The sequence below is a fragment of the Netta rufina genome (assembly GCF_964035555.1).
Source record: "Netta rufina genome assembly, chromosome: Z".
NCBI classification, from domain to species: domain Eukaryota; kingdom Metazoa; phylum Chordata; class Aves; order Anseriformes; family Anatidae; genus Netta; species Netta rufina.
In genome coordinates this window covers 30,910,924-30,932,330 of record NC_140126.1, presented here as the reverse complement: position 1 = coordinate 30,932,330, position 21,407 = coordinate 30,910,924, and the positions used below count along the sequence as shown (strand labels likewise).

At 36.0% G+C, this 21,407-nt stretch overlaps 1 protein-coding gene across 2 annotated transcripts in view; it reads right to left on the bottom strand.

The window, feature by feature from the left end:
* Positions 1 to 21,407, bottom strand: part of CCDC171 (coiled-coil domain containing 171) — a 172,668-nt gene that overhangs the window by 33,412 nt on the left and 117,849 nt on the right. The window contains exons 22-23 of one of the 2 annotated variants that reach the window (XM_084304667.1): positions 13,511 to 13,642; positions 7,078 to 7,377 (exon numbers count right to left, since the gene is read on the bottom strand). In XM_084304667.1, the coding sequence (XP_084160793.1) occupies positions 7,324 to 7,377; positions 13,511 to 13,642 (186 nt within the window). In that variant the 3' untranslated portion in view covers positions 7,078 to 7,323. Of the gene's footprint in view, positions 1 to 7,077; positions 7,378 to 13,510; positions 13,643 to 21,407 lie in introns of those variants that run through there. The other variant, XM_084304666.1, reaches the window with a different exon arrangement.

Sequence of the window (21,407 nt, the reverse complement as noted above, 5' to 3'; positions counted from 1 at the left end):
ACGCAGACAAGAGACAACTCTTCCATTGAAAAAGCTCCAGTTGTCTTCATTCAGACAATTTAAATACTTGTTATCTGATGAGCTTTTTTAGATAAAATTTTAGAAGACACTGATTTTCTGATTTGTCTTCAGCAAATGCACCAAATGATTTTGTATTACATGGAAAAATACCATCAGATTGCAGAATAGAATTTAAATAATTAGGTTGGGATTCTGGCAAATAAGGTCCATTCCCTTGTCTGGCCAATAGGCAACAACTGGATCCAACTCCTTAGAAGAATATGAGGAAAGGATATAGTGACATTTGGAATTATGTCTATAAAGCTGGATGTTTATAGGACCACTGAAAGAAGAAAACTAAGGAGGACTGTCCTTGGTGAGACGAATTTGCCTACAGAGCCTAAAGTATTATTTAATAGTAGGATGAGAATTAAAACACCCCAGGGCAAAGTGTTAAAATACACTAGAGCAAAGTATTATCACTAGATGGAGAAAGTCCTTTTTAAGTCATTGTTTGTGGCTCTCCTCTGGATTTGCTCTAACACATCCACATCTTTCTTGTGCTGGGGGCCCCAGATCTGTACACAGCACTCCAAGTGGGGCCTCACAAGGGCAGAGCAAAGAGGGACAATCACCTCCCTCCACTTGCTGCCCACCCCTCTGTTGATGCAGTCCAGGATGCAGTTGGTCTTCTGGGCTGCAAGCACGCACTGCTGGCTCATGTCGAGCTTTTTCATCAGAACCCCCAAGGGTTCTCTGCAGGGCTGCTCTCAATGAGTTCCTCTCCCAGTCTGCTCATGCCTGGGGTTGTCCCAATCCAGGTGCAGTACCTTGCACTTGGACTTGTTGATCATTATGCAGGTCCCATGGGCCCACTTTTCAAGCTTGGATGGCATCTCTTCCTTCTGTTGTATCGACTGCACCACTCAGTTGGGGTCATCTGCAAACTTGCTGAGGGTGCACTCAAACCCATCATCTATGTCACTGAAGATACTGAAAAGCACCAGTCCCAATACAGACCCCCAAGGGACACCGCTTGTCACCAGCCCCCACCTGACCACTAATCTCTGGGTACAGCCATCGAGCCAATACCTTCTCCACCAAATGGTCCACCCTTCAAAGCCACATCTTTCCAATTTAGAGATTAGGATGTCATGTGAAATCATGTCAAAAGCCTTACAAAAGTCCAAGTAGATAACATCAGTCTGTCTTGCCATGCCGACTGATACAGTCACTTTATCATAGAAGGCCACCAGACCAGTCAGGAACAATTAGTCCTTGGTGTAGCCATGCTGGCTGTCCTGGATCACCTCCTTATCCTGTGTGTGCCTTGACATTGCTTCCAGGAGGATCTGTTCCATGATCTTTCTAGGCACAGAGGTGAGGCTCACTGGTCTGTAGTTCCTCAGGTCTTCCTTTCTTCCTTTTTTAAAAATGGGAGCGATGTTTCCCTTTTTCCAGCCACTGGGGGACTTTGCCTGACTGCCATGATTTTTCAAATATGATGGAGAGTAGCTTGGCAACTGCATCAGTCAGTTCCCTCAGGACCCTGAGATAAATGTCATCAAGCCCCACAGACTTGTAGTTGTTAAGTTGCATCAGGCCCAGATCCTGCCTAGAAGTCTTAAGACTTCTTCAAAGAAGACTCAAAGAGTTGTGGGAAGCCTAACCACCAATTAATACTGAGGCAAAGAAGTTGTTAAGCTGTCTGCCTTCTCCACATCTGTTGTTATCAGTTCACCATCTTCATTTGTCAGAGGCAGTACGCTCTCCTTAGTCTTTCTTTTGCAGCCAATGTACCTGTAGAACCCCTTCTTATTATTCTTTGCGTCCCTCACCATGTTTAGTTCTGTCAGTGCCTTGGCTTTCCTGATCCCTTCCCTGCACATCCGGACAGCATTTCTGTATCTTTCCCAGGGCACATGGCCCTGTTTCCCTCTGTGCATTTCCTTCTTTTGCCTAAGTTTGACCAGCAGGTCCTTGTTCAACCATGCTGGTTTCCTACCATCTCTGCTTGATTTATTACATATGGGAATAGAGAGCTCATGTTCTCCAAGGAAAACATCCTTAAAGAGTTGCCAGCTCTGATCAGATCCTCTGTCCCTAAGGACTGTGTCCCATGGGAACTCGTCCACTAATTCTTTGAACAGCTGGAAGTTGGCTTCCAGTTCAGGAGTCCTGAAGTTCAGGATCCTGACTTTACTCTTAGCCAGGCCCATATCCGTCAAGATCACAAACTCAACCAGGGCATAGTCACTGCAACCCAGGCTTCCTCCAGTCTTAACCTCTTTAATGAGCATTTCTGCATTGGTGAGCAAACCAGTTCCATTAAGTCTTCTTCTCTGGATGGTCTGTCTTATACCCGGACAAGGAATTTCTTCTCAGTGGACTCCAGGAGTCTTCTGGATTGCTTACTGCCTGACACATGGATTTCCCAGCAAACACATGGGTGGTTGAAGTCCACCAGGAGGATGAGAGCCTGTAAGCACATTTCTTGTAGTTGGAGCAAGGAGACCCCATCCACAGGCTCCCCTTGGTCAGGTGACCTGTAGTAAACCCCAACCACAAGGTGTCCTTTGTTGGTCCAATCCTTGATTTTTACCCACAGGCTCTCAACCTGCTCTTTTCCGGCTGTTTCTTAGAGGATACTATGACACATGATGCCAAAGCACAGGTAGTATAAAGAGGGTGAACTGAGAATAATTATGCACTCTTTCTTCTAATACAAGAATGAGAGAACATTAAATGAAGTAGCAGAAGCCATTTGCAAAACAAACAGATAACATATTTTTTCAGAAAGTACACACTTAAGCCATGATAGTCCTTTCCACAAGTCATATGAATACTTAACTTTATATAGATTCAAAAAGCAATGGAACAATAAATGGAGAAGAAGAAAAAATGAAAACATTGAAGGCCACTGAATACAGAAGCATGACCTTTGTTTCAGGAGGTCCTTGAGCTAAAATGTTAGAGAATGGGAGAGATTTTAGAGACATTGTTTTCCTGTTTCTTATACTTTTTCCTTTGTTTACCCCTGTCTAACCAGTTTATAAGCAGGGACAACCAGACTTACTGTTATTCTATGTGCCCTCTAGGCATTAAATGTTTACTCAGTCCCACAACCTATTTCCCAAAGGACTAAAATCTTCAGCAAGTCTCACACAGAATAAATGCAGAACAAATCAAGCATCTAGAGTAGTGACCTTTGCCAAGGTACAGACAAACATCACATTTTGACATGTAGAAGACTCACTGCTCAAAATTCACTCTCGTGTTCTTTGCAAGCAGTTGTAAAAACTTCAGAATTTAAACTTCAACTTGTAACCTTTAGCTTTGCAAAATATTAAATTTATTTTAAAAAGGGGATGATTGCTTTGAGAATGGGAAGCTATCTGGAAAGAAACTCTGGCACTGTAGACAGTAGCAAGGGCATCATGCTCTCTAATCTTTCCCTTTAGTGTTATGTGTCATGACCAGGAAGAGGACACACGAATACATCCCATTCTAAAATAATCTGCCTCTGAAGAGAAAGAACTCCAAACTAAATTATAGTCTTCAAGAATTAAGTGGGCATTGAGAGTTTTCCCCACAATGGGAGTGGGCAACTGCTTCCTCTTCATCTTTAATTTAGAACTGTATTTTGTCAAAACTGACTGTGATGTGGAAGCCATTCAAAGGACTCTGAGTATGCGTTCTATCAAGGCTCCAGGACAATAAATAAATGGTGGTCTTTCCATGGACATTATCTTTTCAAAAGCCATGAAAGACTCAATCCTTTTCAGGTGAACTTGCCAACATGCGAGCTGTGTATCCCTATTGTTCAGGTTTACAAAACATCTCTCCACTCATCTTTCCATTAATTTAGCACTCTCTAGTCCTCACCCTTTTCTCTCTAGCCCTTAATTTCTTACCACCATTTGGCTTCTGTGGAAGAGACTATAGCAAGGTAAGCGTTAAGGAAGATTACAATAAAATTGGGTTCTACAGTGGACAGTATTCAATAAAAAATGAGTGCCCTATTTCAGATGCTTTTGTCTTGGAACACTTACAGCAATAGTACTTACCAATTCTAAAAAATGAACACTTTTCACAGTCTAATGAAAGTGTTGGAATTTGTGACCTTAGGATGCTAGCAGTACCTATCACTAGACCATCAACCAATTCAGCAACTGAAAAATCAGGACAATAGTTTCAAAGTACTTCATTAGCATTGCTGCAAGATACATGTAAGTACGTAAAAGAGAAAATTCATAGGTAACAAGATATGTGAATTTATGAGACAAAGTTTACTAATACATAAATATAGGTTATATGTATTTATTTTATATATATAGGTAATTAATTAATGACAAATTGGAAGAATTTGGGATAAAAAAAAAAAAGTTAGCTTTTAATCCTTTCATAACTCATCCTCTTGGAATTTCACTTGAGTGGTATACCACTTAAGATGTTATCCTGGCCTATTTCTTAAATATAAGACAATTGTGAAATTAACACAACATACAGTTTTTTATACCTAATTTTATATTCTGAAAGGTTTACTGTGTTTTTCTTAATCCTTAAGTTGCATATTCATTGCTATATTTTCCTCTAACTGCTGTCACTTATATTGTCATGCAGAAGGGCAAATCAGGGTCAGTTTATGTAAGCGGCATCAATCTGAAAAACTTCATCAGTCTTTATTTCAAGGCATTATGCAAAGAAAACTGACATTAAGAGAGCCTTAACTGACAGCAAATGAAATCAATCAGCAAATCACTAAGCCATAATAAACTCGCTCAAGTTGTAGATAACCCTTCCTTTTCCAGGTCTTCAACTACAAGGCCCACCAAATGCAGTATCTGGGCAGAAATGTCTCCCTCGATGCCAATACAAGATTCTTGCACTAATATAGTGTTGTTTGTTTTTTTTTTTTTCTCTGTAAGTGATCAGTAAGAATAACAAATGTTTGAGGAGATGCTTTATAATGATGGAATACTAAACAGTTAAGTGAAAAAGACTAAAAAGATTTAGCATTTTAGAGGGTTTTTTAGTTTAAATGTAATTAATATAAAATGTTTTGATTCTGTGCTTGCTACTAAGGTATTTGTGTAATTAAGTTTGTTTTATTAAATCCTATTGTATAGGCTCACTTGCCTAGCACTTGTTAGTTTTTGAAATTAAAACAACCAGCACAAAAAGTAAGGCTCCAGACAATTCCTAATCTTTCATGATATTCACTTCATGAATTCCTTTTGCAACCCACATGATTATTGGCAGTTTAACAGCTGTGCTTCTGAATGGGCTTATCTGTGTTACAACAGCTTACAATGCAGACAATATCAAACAATACAGTCACATCCAAGCTATGGAGTGGTTATCTGATACAATGACTCCTTTTTCTAAGATACTGCACGGAGATAACCTCATGAGTATCTGAGAAAAAAATATCAAACAAACAAGGTACCATGATAACTATTTTTTATTTTCTGTTATTGGACAATGCATTCTTTTTGTAACTACAGCATTTAAGAGTCTGCACTCATTGACTGAGCCAGCTTTGGCATCATGTCTACTGAGTGAACCTTCTTATATATTAGCACAGGTTTCATCTTAACAGATTACCCACCTACCACAGATAGAAATGTATGAAAAATTCTAAGTGGACAAAGGCAGATATTTACACCATTGCTTGAAAGGGTCAAGAAAGAAATTTCTCCATTAAGAAAGGTTACTGAAAGGTTAAATGATTATACACTAACTTTGGCATTCAAGATAATCAGCATCAGATCTTGACTGTAAGTTTTTACAAAATTAATAATGCTTACAAAACAGGCTGGATAAAAGTTAGCGCATTCATAGGCATAAAGATACAGCTTTCAGTATTTGATTAATTGGTGATTACAGATACTGACTTTGATATTTACTGTCCCTAAGTATCAAAGACTTAACAGGACTGAGGTGTAATCAATGTATCAGCTACTACAAAGCCTTCTGACAAGGGTTCTTCATTTAGTCTCTAGCTGTTTATTAGAATGAAGTAAGGCAAGGTGAGAAACAAAAAAGTGAAAGTAGGCTGAGAAACTGATGGAAAGACACTAATGATAAGGAGGGGGGAAACTGGGGAAAGGAGAGAGAGTAATAGAATGCCCACTGAGGACAGGAAGCAAAAAACTGCTAAAAGAAATGAGGTGAGGAGTAAATTGGGAACACAATCAGCAGAAAGAAAAAGTGATATGAAACCCAAACCATAAGTCAGATTTCCAGCATCATTGATGCTTTGAAGATGCTTCACTTATTTATGTTGTATGTTGTGTTGGGCAAACGTACATTAATGTTATGTTTCATTAACAAATGTGTAACAAATGTAGTAATCTAAACAGTAACAAATTCAGACTTTCAACTCCTCAGATTTTCAAGGTTGCATTATTTAGTAAGGTTTTTATCAAAACCAGCCTTTCCCAAAGAGAAGCTTCCACCACTGCCCTCACAGAAACATCCTGGAACAATTCAGGGGAGATTCTGGGCATCTGTGGTTATGTTACACTAATGAGAAACCTCATAAGGTGGTTTATCCTTGTGCCAGAAGCAATCTCTCTTGTAATGGAATTTGGATCCAAGGAGCATATAATTCATTTGAATACCACAGAATACAATGCAGGATTCTCATAATATCAGACCATCACCACCAGCACCTTAATAATCCAAAAAAGTTTATGTATACTTTACAAGGAGTGCTTTCTGTCAGGTCAGGTGCATGAATACATCCAAAATACATACTGTGCAGTCATAGCACATACATGCTTACAAGGAACACTGTCTTTAAAGGAGTTATAGTTAAAATAAATTATGCTAAAATGGCTTCTAAATACTTATAGTCACAATGCAACGTATCTGGAGACACGACTCCAGATAACAGCTGAACACATTCAAGGAGATGCTAGAATCCTTCATGTTAAATCTCTTCAATCTAGTCGTTCAGATTTTAATTAGATGTTAATTATTGTTCCTTAAGCCTTACATCAACTTTATTTTTAGTTCAATGGAATTTGCAAAAGATCAGCATTGCAGGAGGTGTAATCCCACTCTCATGAGTTTAGTGCACTTATTTATAAACATTTCAACTCACGGTACAAGTACAAAGTATTATATTAATAAATAATCTTTTTTTTTTTCTTTAAACAATATATTAGAAGGCAGGCTGGTGGTCAGTCCAGAAGCAACACATTTTGACAGTAGATAGGAAATGAGTTCTTTTGGAGAGGAGAAGAAAAGATGAGGAGGGCAGCCCAGGTTCTGTTGACAGCATATGTTGAACTCCAGGGGAACGAAGACACAGTTTTACCCAGTAATAAGCTGAGCAGTCAGATTCCAGAAGAAGCACCATTCTGGCCTCTGTAATAAAGTGAATAGTTCCTTCTATGGGTGAAATGGAGGAAATAAAAAGAAAGCAATAGAAGTGTTTGCGTGTTACGTGCATGCGTATATAAACGCGCTGTCGTCAAGATTCCATCGAAAAGGTTTCTCCTCCTCAAGATATTAACAAGTAGAAAAACACAATAAAAAAAAAATTAAAAAAAAGGAAAGAAAACAAAGAAAAAGGCTCCAAAAGAAGATTTACAAAATCTTTACAAGTTTTACAACTACACAATTAAAATACTAGCAACTCCACAATTAATTCATGACATTAAGTCCTCATATCAGAGCTAGATGTAATGTTTGAAAGATTTGGCGTATGCAGATGATGAAATCTGATGACAGAATTATAATGACACTTTTGAAATCACTTGCTTCCTCAATTTGGAAAGAAATTTTTAGTTGACAAGTAAACACAGGAATGGAAGTGTTTTTTATTTTAAGAAAAAACACCAGCAGAACTCTATATTATCTTTTACGTTCTAATGTTTTATGCATGTCTAACATTAATGAACAAGTGAAAATACATACAAATGACGACACGCCTTAAACTTTAAACTACATTTACGTTTGCCTGATTAATTAGAAGACCTACAACACCATCAGATAAGGCACGTCAACATCACATTTGAATATGTAATTTACATAAAATAAATGGTAGGAACCTATGCTTCATAAATTTATAATTATGTGTTAACACTAATGATAGGTCAGTACTTGACTACATTACTACCACCACTGTAAGCTGTAATGTTATTACTGCACTTTTCATTTCAAATTACCTCAAAACACCTGAGAAACCAAAAGAAGTATATATAAATCCCCAGGTGGACTTCCTAAACCTGTATGAACAGACTAACACATGCTGAAAACAGAGGGAGAACAAGACGGAGGGAAAATGAGGAACCCGTAAGAGTGAGAGGGGCAGAGCAGGGACAGAGAGGGGAACAGAGGGATAGCAAACAAGACAGAATGAGGGAGACAGAGACAGAACGGTCAAAACAGGCACAGAGTGGAGACAGGCAGAGAATCTGAGACAGAGCAACAGGCAGAAACGGAGGAAGGGAGAGAAGGAAAGAGAAGAATGGAGGCAGCAAGCATGTGCATGCAGCAAAGAGCATGCATGCAGCAGACAGCGCACATGGCAGAGAGAGCACGCGTGCAGCAGAGAACATGCACACACGGTGAGAGAGACAGAGACACAAAAGAGGGAGACAAAGAAAGAGGCAGGCAGGCAGAGCACAAGAAAACTTATCTGTCTCAAACGCACCTGGAGGAGAGAAAGCAAACCACAAGTATATAGTAACTATTTCAAATTTAAGGGAGAGCTTAGTAATAAAAAATAAATATATTTACTCATATCACTCATAGTCCAGGTTTATAACAAAGAACAATTTTATTAAAGTGCAGGAGATTTCCTACAACCAGATCAATTGTCAATCTCACACCTCAGGTAAAGGGCAGTACACATAGAAGTGTTTTCTCCTAAGACCTATAACAGCTGACAAATACAGACATAGGTATGTGCATCCCTTCTACACAAGAAGCCCACTAATAGTCTGGTCCTCCCGTCTACTTTGCTGTAGATAAATACACCAAGTATGTAAATTCTCATTAAATTCACTGACAAAACTCACATATTTTGGACTCTCTAATTCATATAAATCCTGCAAAACAGCAACATCAATTCATCTCTGAACATCAACTCTATCCTAAAACAACACCCAGAATCTGTATCGTATCTTTTAGCAACCGGACATTAGAGGAGGAAGAAGACCCTCCCCGTGCCAAATACTGACCAAAAGCAACCACCACAAATTAAAAGGGCCAGTTAATAAAATGTGCAAATGGAGATATTTTAGATAGAGGTTAAGTTAGTTCCCATGACACGGAAAATGATTACTGTTTCTCTAATTGCACATCTGCAGGCAGCTACCACGTGTGAACACCAGTGGTTGTCTGATCACATATCCATACACATGTGCTCTAAATGGTATCTTTTGGACAAGCTGTGGATATGATTCTTACAACTGTACCTAGTTTCTAGTTGTCACCATTTTTTAGCATCAATGCCTGGATAAATCTGTATTACTTCTGTCTAACAAAATATCTGGGACATCCTCCTTAAAAGCAGTTCTGCTCCTAAATCTCTTGTAAAAGCAACCTACAACAGTTTTGTTTTTTTTCTACACAAGGCAAAGCTGCTGATTTGTGTATTGTCAGCCTTTCTCTGGTTGGGAATCAAACACAAAAATATTTTGAAGTGCAAAGCTCTTTATACATTGGTATTGTGAAATTGGTCTGAGGTACCTAAATTCACTTCAATAGTTTCTTTGATACCAGTTCTTATCCTTCTGCATCTACATCCATGAACAGAACAGAACTACTGTATACCAATGTTTTATTATACATGATGAATATTTACATTAACTTAGGTTTATTTGGGGACTATATACATTGTTTTTACTTCAAATTGTTTGCCATGAATATTCATTACATATATGATGTAAAAATACTTAAGACAAATTAGAATGAATCTTCTGAATTACCACTTTTTAGGTGACCCAACAATCTCTTTCAGAATAGAGCTAGAAAACATTATCCTCCTCGTAAAGGTGTAGCACAACTCAATTTTGTATTTTATAAAGAGCCGGTAATCTTTAATTTAAAGATTAATTTAAATTAATTTAAATAGTTATCTGGTTAATAAACCAGTTAAAATTAACTGGTTAAATAGTTATCTGAAAAGTACAATTACTAGAGTAAAGAATTCCATGTTATTTCAATTACTCTTTTTCATCCTGTATGCTGTATTTATTGAAGGTTTCACATACTGTTTCAACTTTTTGTCTTCATGGGAATATTCAGGCATGGCCTGAACAGCACACTTTAAATCCTGTTCTGATGTGTTTTAGTAGCTCAAAAAGAACACTTTATTTTGCACTTTCAAACTTAGCAAAGTAAAAAACAGTATGACTTTGTGACATATCTTCCACAGCAATTAAATATCAGATGAGGGTATTTCAAAGCTATAGCCATCACATATTTTTATTCATGGAGATATTGCAGTTTTTTCATTATTTATCCATCTCAAGTGACACTTTCAAACTATTATACTAATTCTTGTTACAGTTTCCAAGAATTTAACAACTGTCTATAAATTAAGTCGTTACTTATCACTAGGTATTAATTTCACTGTTTGCATGGAGTTTCAGAAGACATTCAGTGAAAGGACTTTCTTGTTGAATAACTTACATTTCAATTCATTATCTAATTTTGCAATTCAATAAAGTGCAGAGTTTGGAGAAGATTCACAGAATTTTGCATCCCAAGTGTTTCATTACCCAAAGGTCTATCGCCAGAGCGTACAACACATTAAGTCACTTTCTATACAGGGATTTCATTTGTCTGTTTGTTTGATCAGCCCTGTAAGTATTAATACTATTTGGAATGCTGGATCCACTTGACAGAAGAAAAAAAAAAAAAAGGCACCGATAATTAAGTATGCCAGAAAAAAAAAAAAATCTGATAGCTTAGTTCACAGTAAAGCAACTTAGGTTCATTATGCCAATCTTCTGTGCACTTGTTTTCTGTAGCAAAAGCATACCTTGCCCAAGAAACTCTCATATGGAGATAACAGCAATTTAAAAATTCCAATACTTCCCATATTCCCACTGACAAGGTAAATTAGGAATAGCAGATTTCATCCTGTCAGATGCTTTTAAGTACCACTTTTCTGAAAAATTTGGAAGAAAGATAACCTATCTAAATGTGTATCCACAAACAAGCTTTTTGTCTTCCTCTCATACGAGGAAAAGGTGAGACACTCTGAAACACTGGATATAAAATTAAGATTAATTACTGATTCCAACCAGCTGCTATGAGCTGGATGTATGAAAAACAAAAATAAAATGATGTGTTCTGTATTCAAGAGCTCTGATAGCTAAGTGCTTAATCCCTACCATAATGGCTAATTTAGAATCTTAATTTCTCTGCAATTTTTTCAAACAGCAATAGATTTAGACTTGGAAAAGAACTCCTTACATCTAACATTCACAGAGAATAAGGCCTTCAAGTGAAATGTACTCATTGTAGACTAACTATAAAACACACATATATCAGTTAGATAGACCAATCATATCTTTCTACTGTTTTTTCAGTTTCATCCTCTATTTTTAATAAGAAGTATCCATAAATTGACTATTAACTCCTTACATCAATCAAGACTGCAGGATTGCACTTAATATTGTTTTGCATACAGTGGTGAAACTAAAACAAGTTTGCTGACTCTCAGCTAAAAAAGGAAATTTTAAAACAAAGTCTATATAATATACTTCGAAAGTTATCAAACAGGGACTGAGTAACTAATCAGGAAAAAGAAAAGAAAAAAAAACTTCACAGGGAAATAGACTGTGGATCACTGATGCTGTTCATGCACCTACCGAGTAACCACGTATAATCTGAGCTGTCAGGTGAACACAAAGTATGTTTATAATACATACATTGCCACCAGTAAGCTAGCCAGAGCACATCTTGCTATGTGTTAGTTCCTATATCACAAGCACTCTATGCAAACATGAGTTATATTTTTTTAGACTCCTATTTTTCTTCATCTTTTTAGAAAGGAAGAAGAAATGGGTTGTCTTGCAAATGCTTCTTATAATACTCCAGAGGTCAAAAAAGAATAGGAGTTGGGGTGGAAGGCAGCTAAACACATAGTAAGTCACTGATTTAAAAAAGCAGAATTTAAAAGATGGTGATTCCTATAATCACCATCTTCAAAAATATGTCACCTTTGGAACTTTCTGCATAGCCATAAAAGTGATCATCACTGTGGGGAAACAGTTGCAACTCCACCCTCTGCTAGGGACATACGGCTGCATTAACTAAAGTTCACGGGAATTTCAGGTGTTACACTTTACTACAATTTTATAAAAGCATGATAAAAAAGACAATTTAAATCTTTATCACACTGAAACATGTGCATGCAAGAGGGAAATAGTATGAAGTATGTGCAGATTAGGATATACCTCTCTTGAATATTTGATTTTTGTGACCCTGTTCCTGCAATTACGTACTGCATCTAGAACAGAGTATCTACAATAAATTAGAAAGGATTACTACAGAAATGCATGCACACTATGCAATATTTGCAGTGTCTGAGTTCTTTGCACGTTACACGACTAGCTTTCCTCTCTCAGATTCACACAGGACAGCACAATGAAAGAAGTAAGCAGTCACTTTGCTTTTCATTCTTCCATTGAGAAAACTAAATGTTCTGCCTTTAGCAATAATGTAACAGAAAAAAAAATAATTAGTTATTCTGCAGAGCTACAGGGACTAAGGGATAGTTTATGTATAAGGTAACACAACAAACTTTGAAAAAAAAAATAAGACATTACACAAAATCCGTTTTCAGAGTTGCAAATACGTACATCTTTTAGTTCATTTCTCTTTCTTGCCCATTGTTTCCTCTTTACCAAATTAGTATTTTTAAACATACAAGTGCTTAAGCCTACGTGAAGAAAACAGCCTCTATATTTGAGTATTTCTAGTTGTGGTTTATTTTAAATAAGGAATGCTCAAAAATCACTACTACTACTAAAACTGTAAGTGTGATACTGACCAGAAGAAGCATAAAAATGCTGTGTTTGTTTTCCTACTTTGCCTTACCTAAATCAAGAAGAAAAAAGAGAGAGAGAGAGAGAGAGAGAGAGAGAGAGAGAGAGAGAGAGAGAGAGAAGAAAGAAAGAAAGAAAGAAAGAAAGAAAGAAAGAAAGAAAGAAAGAAAGAAAGAAAGAAAGAAAGAAAGAAAGAAAGAAAGAAAGAAAGAAAGAAGTAGAATAAACTGGTATTATTTTTCAAAGATAATATTTGAATTTTCTACAGTCATACTCCTGCCAGTTATTTAACATTATAACTGCAAAATTAAAAGTTCACATCATCTCTGAAATACAATATTCATGAGCATATATGGAAATTATTTCTCTTTCAACTGTTGACTGCAATAGTTTTGTTCTTCACACATTCTAAGCAGCCCAGCTTCTCATTCTGTCTCAGATGCCAAAAAAAAGGGGGGGAAAGAAGAAACAGGATTGTTTTAGACTCTAACCTGAAATGCTACAACCTCTGGCCCGCCCTTCAGCCCTTCCACTGCAAAGGTCTCTAGGTGCAGTTTGGGTAGCTGCAGGGTGAAGTCATTCCTGGTTGCCGCAGTCTGTGACAGCAAGGTCTGATCTCTGACCTAAAGGGAAAAAAACAGCATCAATGGTAATTCCCCTTCAGACACATTAACTGGGATGAACTGGGTCCCCCTGAGCCCACTGAGTGGACTTGCATTGATCGCTGGACCTGAAATCCATGAATAAATTTAGGACTAATTGATTTTTCGTTGCAAATAAATCTCTAATTCAGAGTGCCGGGAGAGAATGTTAAGAAGAAAAAGCATCTTCCCCTGGTCTGAAATGAGAAGGAAAGACACTAAGGGCTCACAAGCCCACCTGATATATACATTTTACAGACCTATCCCCTGTAAAAACCTTGTAAGAAAATAAATAGTAATTGTACTTCTGACTCAAAAAAAGACCCACTAGCTACGAAATTTAAAAGTTCATGCAATCATACAAACAATAAACTGTTACATGAGTTCTGCCTACTGTGTGGAGATCATATAATTCCTTCACAATCAGGTTCATTTAATATTAATTCATTTAGAGCCCTGACTACATTGAAAAATCCTCAAACAAAACAAACAAACAAAAAACAACCTGTAGTACTTCAATTAACAGAAGGAGAAAAGAAAAAATCAACTACTACTAGTTTTCATATTGTGGACTCATATATAAAAAATAGTGCACTAACTGGTTTTAATCAACTTTTATACAGTTCCTAACTGTGACATTTCAGGGGTGGGAAACACTACAACTTGTACAAAATTCAAACAGTTTGATATTTATTTATTTAGTTTTGCAGGCAGTCTGAAACGAAAGGATAAAACAAAAACCCCAAATACTATCAATGTGATTTCTACATATGGCCACAAACATAACCAAATGCAGTTGGTGTCACAGTGCCACCTACTGACTAAGAGAGAAACTGTTTTCAGTTTGGAGACCAGAGTGACAAAAATACGTAGTAAAAACTGAGCAATGTAAAGCGATTAACACTGTTCTCTTTACAAACAACCAGACTTAATAGTCTTGCGCAAGAGACTTTTTTTTTTTTTTTTTTTTTGCCATTATTTACAATGCACATTTTTCCATATACTACAAAATGTAATTAGGCTATCAGCATGGATGAGAAATAGGTTATATCTAAGATACAACTTCCATGGACACATCACTCATATACATCATCACACCATATACTGCCACAAACCCATTTTTCATTGTATTTAATATAAAAATTGTCATGTCCACTTTCAAAAGATCCCAGTAGTCAGGTATGATTCTAATACAGAAGGACATGCAAGCATACAAACATACATTACTATAAATGAAAAGATGAAATATATTCATGTGGCATAGATTTTATCTGGTGAGTAATAATAGCTAGTACTGCAAAAATAATTGACTCTTTTACAACAATAGACATTCTGATATTAAAACATATACTAAACATACGCTAAACACATATATATCAGTATATAAATCATTTACTAAACAGTATTTAAGATAAATTTGAGTCTTTCAACCCTTGGTTGAAAGAACTCACCATTAATTAACTCTCATTTATTTTAAATCCCACATTGGTTTTTTGAAGTAACTTACAAAATTAAATTTTGTAAAATGTTGATGAGTGAACGTATTTCAAATAGTACTGCAGGCTTTGAAATCTGCTCTGAATGAAAGAAGCATGCATGTGTATATCTACTGATACAAAAAATAAAAGATTTTATTTTATTCGTTTCTCTGTTCTGTGGGAATAGGGAGCCCTACATTTCCCAAGTTGACCTAAAGAATTCCTGTCAATACCTGTGGCTGCCAAACATATGCACTATGATGCAATTTTTATAACAGGAAAGGTCCTCTACACATTTTTTGCACACGTAGTGCACCAGGTTCAGGATATACAGTCCTGTGGAACAAACATACTCTCTAGAGTCTTCTGTCAGCATGTGTAATTCTGGTCAGATGTTAACCTTGCTGAATATAACAAAATGCATTACTTTAAATACATATATATATATATATATTTATATAAACTCACACATACATACACTTGATTTACATTTTTATAGATATAGATATATATATATATCACAACATTTCAGTTTCTTTGCTGCCAGTATGCACATAGATAAAAGAAAACATTAATGTGGATTAAGGTACTAAGAATTTATCAACATCAAACCACCAGTGTTTTGCCTTCTACCCTTCTGAACCGTAGTCAATAGATCTAAATATTTTACTGCACCCTGGCCAATTCATTGTTTGATGTTTAAAAACTCACCCAGAATCAAAGAAAATTTATTAAATTTGAGCCCCCAAATGAGATACTATTAGCTTTGAAAGTCAAGTTTAACTGCGATATTGATAATTCTCTTTTTTCTGTGACAATATTCACAAGGGAAATCCCTATGTCAAAGTACAAAAGCAGATTGCTAATACTAGGGGGAAAAAAACAATGTATAAGCAATGGAGGTATAATACACACACAATACAGACAGTGGAAGGCCTTTTAACCCTATTAGTTTCAAACTCTCCATTTTAGTATTGGGGCCTGACACTCAATGAAAAATAAAATTTTTCATTGACATTTTTTAAAATGGCTGAATTGAGGTAAGCATATGTAATTAATACCACAGCATCAGAAAAGTACATATTAGTTCAATAAAGAGCATGATTTTTGAAAAAGAGCTTCACAATTAAAATAAATAAATAAATAAACTTTTTTGCGTTTTTAAATAGGCAGTAAAGAGTAAATCTCATTATGAATACACATGCTAAGAAACAGAAAATGAAGCTAGAGCTTTCTTTTGAAAAATACTGATAAAGGTTCAGGAAAAATAACAAGAACAAAAGACTGAAGACAGGTTGTGCAAAAAAATTACATGGCTTCACTAAAAGTGGAAACAGTCTTCCATGTGGCTACCTTATTCAAGGAATGAAAAGTTGTAAAGGCCATGCCCACATGGATAGTCCATATCTACAGGTTATCTTAGTTAATATCTAATTTCACCACTTCATTGCTATTTACTTTTTGAAAGCTAAAAATATAAATACAGGAGTTGGGAGATCATGATTAATTTGTTATTCCCTAAGGAAATAAATACAGTATTTACACACATTATAGAACTATCAGGCAAAGGTAAAACTGTTAGGGTAGGTACTTTATATATAAAAGACTAACCAACCAAACAAACAAAAACATTTTCTTTGCCAATTGTCAGGAAGAAAAACTATTCCACATAGTAGTTAGGCTTTATGAAGCAAGTTTCAGAACTTTTTTGCACTTAAAACACTTTTTTTTTCTTCTCATGAAATCTAAAGCAAGAATATTTTATCTGAAAGTGCTCTTAGGCTTGAGACTTATAATCTAAAAAAACTAATCAGGCCTATTGCAATGATGAAGAATTTCTAAAACCAGTTCCACTTCTCTATACTCAAAAATGAATATAGAGTAAACATGTATAAATCTACCTACATGCAATGTTTGCAAAGGTTTTGTCTATTCCTAGTTTTGTTAAATACATTTTTGGCTGGGACAATGAGAAGTTACAGAAGTTATTTTATATGGAGTATAGTTAGTACTATGACAGTGGGCTGCTAGGTATGACCGTTACATTTTTCAGTTTAGGCTGATATGAATACAGTGTGAAAATGGGGAAAATCACAAATGGACTCAAACAACTCTACAGTGCTCAAAGCATTTTAAAACAAAGGAGCAAAGTGACTTACGACTGTGTTTAACTTTTTAATTAATTAAGAAAGCAACACAGAATACAGCACCATAGCCACTCAATTTAAAATCAATAAAGTACTGATGAATTCAGATCAAAGCTGAAACTGAATAATAAACTGAAGTTACATTATTGACTGAATCAAAGGTGTAGAATTTGATGAACTAATTCTACATGTCCAACAATGATGTTAAAAATTCTCTGCTGATCAGAGGTAAAAGTAATTTCCTCTGCAGACTACTTCCATGCTCACTTCTTTGTTTTCCCTCTGTACACTTTGAGCTAGTATGTCCAGTTATGCCAACTGAGACACAGTACAAAATGCTAGCAAGCTGTGAAAGGTGTCAAGATGTGCTTACCCCTTCCTAAAGCATTGCCCGCTTACGGTCTGGTTGGTACAACAAACCAGAGATTTTAATCTCTCAGTTTGGGCCTAATTCATCGTTTTCTCATGCTGAACAGAAAATACTTGGATATAAATTTCACAAGGTAAGCAATACAGTAGAACCTTTTATAAGTCCAAAGTTCACAAATTATAACTAAAAAGTAGTTATTTTTACTACTAAAAGTAGTTCTTCAAAAGTGAAGGCCTTTGGACTTAACTACGCTTCCATTTCCTATCACTATGCTAATTGCATACTATCTGCAATTTAAAAACTACAAAAAACTACAGTGATACAGTGATATGATGATAGTGAATGACAAACAACAATTGAGACTTCCTGACTTTGAGATGACCACGTTGCTGAGACAACAGAAGCTATAAATATGTTATGCAAATCATTCTAAAAGAGTAATAGCAAAATGGCTTCTACCACATCTATGTACTCTGCATGTGACATATAATTAACAAAAATGTTTTTAGAATATGTATTTCTTAAAGCAACAAGACAGTTAGAAAGCAAAGTGCATCTAAGTCTTAACCACAGTCTTTCAAATACATGTTCATGGCTGGTTTAGCTGCATAATGTCCATACCTTCTGGACAACATGTAGAATGCAGGTAATACTGCAGAAAACAAAGAAATGCAAGTTGCTGTTGCAAAGATGATCTTTCATGGTAAAATACATATAAAATGTATAAAAATATTTTTATATACTTTGTATATGGATACTCGTCCATGAAACATCTTTATCCGTGAGTATGTTTCAGGAATCAAGGATTGCTCCAGAAGCCAAGACACTGCCTGTGACAAGACTGTGCTGCTTAAACTCAAGGCACTTTAAATCAAACATAAAAAAATCACTGATTTTAAGTAAAAAATATATTTTTTTATTTTATTTTATTTTTAATAAAGCCAACTATAGCAAAGCACAACATACCTCTGTGAGACAAAATAGTGCCACGTACAAAGGAAAGGGCTACATGGTACTGCTTAAATGTCCAACAGAGTTAGGTTTGAGTACTTAATAAAAATCAACAGATTGTGTATAGTTTTCCATCAGAAGAAGAAATACATCCCCAATTCCAAGTGTCCGACCATTGATAGTGGAAGATTTGGACAGCATCTGTACATATCCTGCTACAGGTAGCCATACATTAATCTAATCAGATAAACCACTTAATTAAAATCTACTACAAATTTCTGTATTAGCATACAGATTTACTTGGTCCCCTTTTTGATTACTGCCATACAAACCTGTATTTAATTATAATTCAAGTCTTTTCATGGGTGGTGTTTAAAAGAACACTAATTACCACAAAACCACCATGTATGTAATGAAGTGTGTATGTTAAAACTGAAGTTTGGGGCATGCTAGTTTTGTTGTTGTTGCTGTTGTTTTGCCCTCTGAAATTCCAGTCAAGCTTCTGGAAATTAATTTTCAGAGTAGAAAAATACCATCCAAAGCTTACCTAGAAGTTTAATTCAAGCTTTCTCATATTACTACAGACAGACACTACATGCTCTGTTGAGCAAGATGTTAATTTGATCCAGAGTTGTTTTTTTGCAAACATTGACCACTGCACCTAAGCTTCGCTATAGTTGCAGGATGTGCACTATAATACATCCCCTATGAATAGATTTGCAATGACCTTGGGCTGAAAATGAACCTATGTTTGGAGAAAATAACAGTTAATGTATTCAGTAATTCAACAATTCTCCAAACAAGGATTTTTCCTTACTAAAGGCAAACTACACAAAAGTATTCAGCCTATTCAGCCTTCAAAAAAGAAAAAAGGGGGGAAAAAACGGGGGGGGGGGGGGGGGGGGTTGAAGATAAATACACTTTGAAATTAGTTATTTAGATATGTTGAAAGTGAAAACAGGCACATAGATATGACATTCGACAATGTCTTATCTTTAGTTTGTCAAGGATTTTAAATCCCTCTTGAGCTGGAGTACCATTTTTAGCTTGGCTAGGTCAGAATGACACTGAACAATATGAGTGATGACACACTAGACAGCTATATGGACAGAGTTGTCATCAGCAAGCCAGCTGTGCTAACACCTGTATGTCCTGCACAACTGATCTTTAGGAACAAGGATCAAGTAAGTCAGATTACTAGGGAGGGGGAACAAAAGTACTTCATAAAACATTTATACGAAAAGGTGCTAATTTGAGATGGAGAAGAAAAATTCAACTTTTTATTGCTTTTTTTTTTTTTTCTTGTCAGGGAAAAATAATAGCTAGTTTCCTACTATAAACTTCCTAGAGCAATCTTTAGAGTTTTAATATTCTAGTTGGGTTTTCTTTGTGATTTTACTGCATGAATACATACCATGGTTTCAATAGGCTTGTGATACAACATGCCTTGTTGACAACTGACATCCACAGTGATAAACAGACCCTGAACACACAAACACACACAAGCAGGCTTCACTCTGTTAATGTATCTAAACACATTAGAAGAACCAGTTCTGGGAATAAAATTAGGCTAGGGAAAAAAAAGTCAAATTTAGATCTCAAAAAAAGAGTTCTTAAATCTTTATAGAGATACCTAAATAATAATGACAGACACTTAAAGATCCCAGTTAGCTCAGAAATAAATGGGGCTAAAGGCATCTAAATGGGATCTAGAAGTATTGGGCAACATCTATTAAGCCTGATTGTGGAAGCCAGCTTTAGCCCCATAACTGTTCCATTTTTTTTCAAGGCCCAATCAGTTTGTGGTCTTCTTGCTGAAACTAACAACTAATGCTATTTATCAGTGTTATCACTGATGTATTCATGTGTATATGGACTTAAAACTTCTATAAATTAATTTCTTACAGGCTATAAAACAAACATCATAAGGAGATGTATTTTATTGCTATGGACCACATCAAAAATGGCAATCTAATGCTACCATGTCACTAATTCTCAAGTGTTTCAATATTTCACCTCATCTCCAACTGTCTCTTATCCTTTATTTTTTAATACATCATACTTTTGCATAAAGAAAGATGATTTTGTCTTTGTATTTTACAAGGATAACAGAACGGATGAATGGACTGCATAGTATTATTTTTTTTATTTTTTTTTTTTTAACTGATTGCACTGTGGGACCCAAATCTCGTGTACAGCCATTTTATAGACATCTCAGAGAAGACACCAGGGTGGGTGGGAGGAAAGCAGCAGTGAGGCAACATAACACAATGACTGCGTGGAAGCACTTCTGCCAACTGGCATACAAACCTTCCAATCAGCAGAAACAAAGTGCATTACAGAAGTGAACAAAAAGGAATTTACTAACCAGGTCCCAAAAGGAAAGGAACACACTGGATAGGTGCTTTGATCCCTGGACTGTGCCAAAATGTCAGAGCGAGTGGGCTGCCAGCAGGTATTGGGAAAAATATTTTGGGGAGGTTTTTTTGTTTTTTTTTCTTTTACCAACTCATTATCACAGTTCATCAACCTCACATAGGATAGCGGTAACAGTCTAAGCTTGAGAAGACATGGTATTTTATTAACCTGCTAAAAAGGCCAAATCCTAAGCATGTGGTGTTTTGGGCAGACCGAAAACTTTGCCAGCCCATAAAGCTCGTCAAGACCTTACTAGTTAAAGAGTACAAGGGGAAACACAAACAATTTCCTGGCTCTGTACAGGCTGACTCACTGGGATGACTTCCCATGACAGTGTTTTGCACAGGCAGAAATTTAGAGAAGAGGGATTTAAGGAGCCTGAA